The 5,999-nt window shown below is 38.7% G+C and overlaps 1 protein-coding gene across 1 annotated transcript in view; it reads right to left on the reverse strand.

The window, feature by feature from the left end:
- LOC104469366 (arf-GAP domain and FG repeat-containing protein 1) overlaps positions 1–5,722 on the reverse strand; it is a gene marked incomplete at both ends in the record, with an annotated part of 12,608 nt that extends 6,886 nt beyond the window's left edge. The window contains one exon of the mRNA XM_010083839.1: positions 5,629–5,722. Coding sequence (XP_010082141.1) covers positions 5,629–5,722 — 94 coding nt within the window. The remainder of the gene's footprint in view (positions 1–5,628) is intronic.
- Between the last annotated feature and the right edge of the window lie 277 nt (positions 5,723–5,999).

The following is a 5,999-nucleotide window of genomic DNA, read 5'->3' on the forward strand; positions in this document are numbered from 1 at the left end:
ACCAGTTTCAACCTACTCACCCTGACCTAAATAAAAACCCAGGAGGTAGAGCAAGGCAGAAACCGAGTTGCCACGACTTAAATATATCTTTGAAAGGAGAAATTGGGCCAAGTGCATGCTGTGTGTTGTAACAAAGTCTTTACCTATATTTCTCTTCATACCATTGGTTTCCCTGAATCTGTACTCAACAGCTATTCTATTTGAGGGATCAACTGTTTTTCCTAGAATAACTGTGTTTACCTATCTTGTTTTCCATACGCTATCTACATTTCAGTCCTACAGTTTAAGTAATTACCCTTGTTTTCACTTTTAACACAAAGGAACAAAAAACTCATCCCATTCATCCCGCATCTGGTAGTTCACAAAACAAAGCTGACCAGAAAGGCTCCTGGTTTAAAACCCAGCCTCATAGTAACATTTCACGCTTTCAGGAGTTCCAACAAAAGCTCAAAGGCTAAAAGGAATATAAACATACAGTTTTCCACAAATGTCTAACTTTGGTTTTGCTTCTAGGTTTGCTGTCGTGTTTTGGGAGGGGTTTTTTGGTGTGTGTTCTTATAGAGTTGGGAAGGGGGGAAAGGACAGGTACACTAGAAAACTTCTAATAAAGAAAAAAACCTCATCAGTACCCATCAAATTTTGCAGAAAGCCTGAGACAATCTGAGATTTCAGTTATTTCTCTTCCATGCTACATATCTCAACTACCAAACACCACTTTACCATGTCACAACTATTTCACTGATACAGATCTCCAGTGTGTGTGGGAAGACGGATATGGGAGAGACAAAGGCCTTCTGCTTACACAACACATTGAGCCATCACACTTTAGAAACTCCTGTTCGCATAGTTCTGATAGTCAGGAATAATAAAAAACTCAGGCCAGCAAAATTAAGGTTTTGCTCATGAAGCCACCTTCTCTTCTATGCAGTGAAAGCAGCATGGCCAGGAAAAGCTGTAACAGGACAAGTACTTCTGCTGGTAGAAGCTGCACTTGAACTAGAAAAAGCACACTACTAGACCGACAGCAATAGAGCACTTCTTGATTATACCCAGACATACCATTGCATAGGAAGATTACACATATCAGTCTAGTTTAAAAAGCTCTAATGAGAGACTACCTTTCAGGAGTCTGGTAAATGCCAAATTATATTTCTTCTTCTCCCCCTCCCCTCCAATAAAATATCCTGTTATGCACCAAATGTAATGCTGACAGTGCAAAGAACTACAGATTACCACACAACAAAACTATGTTCCAAAACATAACACTCGCCACAGGAAGAAAGATTTGGAAACAGTTTCCTTATGTAAGCAAGTTATAGCTTTGTTTAGTAATTCAGCACTTCTGATGTCAATATTATTCATTAATCTCTGTAGGTTAAAAGAATTTTATACTGCTAGTATACTCTTTTCAAAGCCAGTTTGGGTCCAGAAGCTATAACTGCTTTCATAAGCACAGAGTCCAAGCTAGTAAATCCTGCTCACATTGTTCTACACACAATCAGCTCATGTTTCTCTATATCGTATTAGCAGAACCAGGGATGTACTGCAGGGACACCTGACTGCACAGCTCACGCTGTCAGGACTCATCAGCTCCAGCTTAGTGCTGCTCTTTCCACTCCAGGGTTTCTAGGCCACGTTCCATAGTAAAAGATTCTAGGAAAGCATTTTGGTCAGGCCAAACACCCGCTCTGAACTAGCTACTACCACACTGCTACTAGTTCATAAAATCAGAGTGGTTAGGTGATTAGGGTTGGAAGGGACCTTAAAGATCATCTAGTCCCAGCCCCCCTGCCATGGTCAGGGACACCCTCCACTAGCCCAGGTTGCTCAAAGCCTCATCCAGCCTGGCCTTGAACACCTCCAGGGATGGGGCATCCACAGCTTCTCTGGGCAACCTGTGCCAGTGCCTCACCAACTTCACAGGAAAAAATTTCTTCCAACACCCCCAAGTCCTTCTCCTCAGGGCTCCTCAATCTATTCTCCACCCAGCCTGTATTTATGCTTGGGATTGCCCCAGTCCATGTGCAGGACCTTGCACTTCGCCTTATTGAACTTCATGAGGTTTGCAGGGGCCCACTTCTCAAGCCTGCCAAGGTCCCTCTACGTAAGTTCTCCAACTGTAGGTTCTCCCAGAATCTAGGGTGCAGGAAACAGGTAAGAAATACTTGCAAAGGTGCTATCAAGAGTCAGTAAGACTGGTACAAAAACAAAATTAATCACTGATAAACTAATCCCAAGCAGCTGAGCGTACTCATACAGCATTCTACTCATCAGCTCAGGTAAACATGATCTTTGCCCCAGATGAACACAGATTTTCCAAATACAAGACCATCCAAATGATCTTCTTCCACCATATGCATATTAGAATAGGTTATTTGGAAAAGTTATAAAACATACGGCACTTCTCAAAGGTGTAGTAGAAAAACTGTGTAACTGGTTTGCCTCATAATACTATTTTTTCAGCTTTGGGGAAAAGCTAAATAAATATTCCCAGCTACAATGGCAACGTGAGTACCACCTCCACTTTCTGTGGTGAGTTCACTTTCTACTATCATTGCATTACTGAATCAGAGGCCTAATCAACGTTAGCATCATTTGATTATGAGTATTCAAAAAGAGCCATCTCCATATCAGTCTCCTCATTATTCCTAACATGACAATACAGTGTGAAAATACCTCATGCTACTCTTCATGAAGAGAACAAGGAGGGGGGAAAATACCACTCAGTCATTCAGAATCACCTTTATCCTTTAAAAGGACTTCAGAACGCACTTGAGGAATATCAGCTTGAAGATGTCTCCATTCTTGCTGCATAAATAAACTAGTCGCAACATTAACAAAACTAGAGTCTGGACATCTGTTTGTACCTGCAAATGAGTATGCAACACCAAAATATAGATGTCTTCGAACATAGTAAAAAGATTTAAATATGTATTTGAAGCAGTAAAAACTTGTACAAAAAAAGTTCAAGTTACCTGTGCCAGAAATACATTCCTTGGAGGTGTATATGCAGGGAAAGAGATGGTGTCTCACACCTGAAGAGAAGCTGCTCTGAATAATCTCTTCCCAAAGCAGTTGCTTTGTAGAAGCCTTTTAGTAACTGAATGTTTTACCCACATCTGCCACAAAGATGGCAATTTGTGACAACTGTCGAAAAGTTACTATTTCAGAGATAAGGATTTTTTTTTTTTTTTTTTTGAGAACTTCAACCTCATTCAATACATTGACCTTATAAATACTCTTTGAAGGAGAGTGGAAGACTGCTTCCTCCAAGAACAACTCACCACCTTAATAACTACCTTATCTCAGGGAAGCCTTATTGCTATTTTCCTTTCCATTCAGAACAATTTCCCTATTGTACACCATGATCTACTCATCTGGAAGCAAGAAAGCTTACCACAGAGGCCTTGGCCATGCTGGAGAAAGACTGGGAGGACAAAGTAGAAATGAAAGTATTTTACACACTACAGAAAAACTGAAGTTCAACATACTAGATTGCAAAAAGTTGAGGGTTTTACATACGCAGCTGCAGAACTAAACCAACTCAATGTTACAGCATCTAAACCATTCAGTTCATACTGCAACTGTACTGTACTTTGCTGGACAGTTCCATCTTTGAACAAGTTTATTCTAGAAAATTTCACTTCTTAATATATACACAAGAACCACCTATGCTGAAGAGCAAGCTAAGCAAAGAAGCTTTTTTGTGAGCTCAGATGAACTTCGTCTGCCCAATACTTTTATCTTTTTTTCAGGTGAGTATTCCAAAGTCCAATACCAAAAAGAGAAAGCAAAACGCTTATCTAACTACTGCAACATACAGCATGACAAAGTGAAAGCATGTTCAATTACGTATTAAGCTTCTAACAGTGTTTAAAACAATATAACTTCTGTTCAGTATTTGAGCACCTGTAAAATCTACCATCTGCAATTACAAATATCTCTTCAGTGTTACTTCAGAATTAAGGCAATGCACTGCTATCCAACAACCCAAAACTAAGCTCAGGAGGATATCTTCATTTATAAGGTAGCTCATTTAAATCATTGCAATACTTTAATTAGAGGAATAAGTACTACAAACACAAAGACCCCCACTTTTGAAACACAGTATAGCATTGCAGGGATCTGTGAACTTTCTTTATATCAATAATAAATTATGTATCAACAAAATCATTATGATTGGCAGACTAGTCAGGTCTATAATGGGAAGGACAGCTACACTCATCAACTGAGTAGGGATCAGTGAAAAATTAAACTGTTAGCATTCTCTAGCTATTGCAGATCCAGTGAAAAACTGAAAATAAAAGATGCGGGGAGGGAAGGACACAGATGAACACACACGTTTCCCTTTACACTTGTCAAGCTTAAAGCAAAGCTGGAGTTTACAGTCTAATCTTACGGAAAGAGACTCCAACATATTTATGTCAACCCACAAAAGATTCCTTATTCTCCCTATGCAAAAAGTCAGCAATATGCTATACATACATACACAATGTTATACAGCTTTAATATGCCAAAACAATTTACAAAAAATAGTCAAAGCCATTAAGAGTATTTTATAATGTCTGTAAGAGTTTAGACCTTGTTCCAGCTCTGCCTAGAGGAATAATCCACTAATAGTCATTTCAATAAATAACACAATTACCAGGACAGAAAAAGAAATTGCTACTTCTACTTTCATTCTTCAACCTGACAGTTATGAATGGGCAAAGTTTAAGAACGCTAAAAATCAGCATTTTATCTAATGATGGGATTTACCCCATAAAGCTTCACCAGAACACGTTGATAAGACACTCTGTAGTCTACAATTAATAGCTCTACTAAAGCAGAATACAGATCCAATCAAAGTGAAATAGAACTTTTTCTAATTCAGAACAGAAGCAAAAGCTGCCTCTAAAATCCTCAATGCTATAGTATGGTATTAAAATACAAACTTTATCCTCAAACTAGAAGACAGCAATAGCCACATCCAGGATTTACATGCCCCACGTGTCCCATTGAGCCAATCCAACGTTCACTTCAGATTCAGTTTTCATCTCTTAAAGAAAAAAAAGGCAGTACACTAGAACTTTTTGTCTTAATAGCTGCCCCAAGCCACTCTAAACATGTAGACACTTATTAGATAACAATCCTTAAAGGAAAAAAAAATTCTCCCTTTCCTTCCTCTTTTCAAGAACCTTCAACATCGATATACTTTCATTAAAGAAAGAGGCTATTGGAACCACTAGAAGACTTTTGACACCCACTCTGAAGAAATACAGCTACAAGCAACAAGTTTATTTTGTCACAGTATGCTCTTCCAGGAAACACTGCTTCAGTCTGTCTCAAGGTCTGGGCTTGCAGGAAAAAAAAGAGACAGATGCATATTGCCTTAAGCAAAAGCAAAAAAAAACCAATTCTGAATCACTGATAATGGGAATCTAGATTGTCTGGGTTGGGCAATACGACATAACATTATGATGATCTACCTAAGTGAAACAAGCTCTTTGGAAGCATCACTTGATATGATGTTGGCTTCGAAAGACTTGTCTACTTTTAGCTACAAAAAAAAAAAATCAAGTTTTCGTTAAGTAGTGCTTTAAAGTTTGAAGTGCCAAAACCACTTGATAGTCTCCAAATAATACTTACTTCATTCCCATGTTTCTGCAGAAATTCTATTTCCTGTTGCGTGAAAGTAGTCATTGAAATTGACTTCACTCTGTGGGGTGGATTCAAGCCCCGTCTGAAAGACACAGCAAGACGTATTTAGTCAGTACTCAGAAAATCTGTCATCATACAATAATTTTAATATTACAACCAAAGTCAGTCAGTTTTAAACTGGGGAGCGATCTCTGGAAAACACACTCCTTTTGGTACTGTCACACAACATAAGCTGTGTAAGCTCACCTCAAAACAATACTCAGCACGCAAAGTCAAATAATAGAGCTTTAGGGAAGACCAAGGTTCATAACTGCACATGCAAACTCACTCTGACCCTTTCTATGTAAATTCATGAAAAC

The sequence above is a fragment of the Pterocles gutturalis genome, unplaced genomic scaffold (genome assembly GCF_000699245.1).
Source record: "Pterocles gutturalis isolate BGI_N339 unplaced genomic scaffold, ASM69924v1 scaffold11670, whole genome shotgun sequence".
NCBI classification, from domain to species: domain Eukaryota; kingdom Metazoa; phylum Chordata; class Aves; order Pterocliformes; family Pteroclidae; genus Pterocles; species Pterocles gutturalis.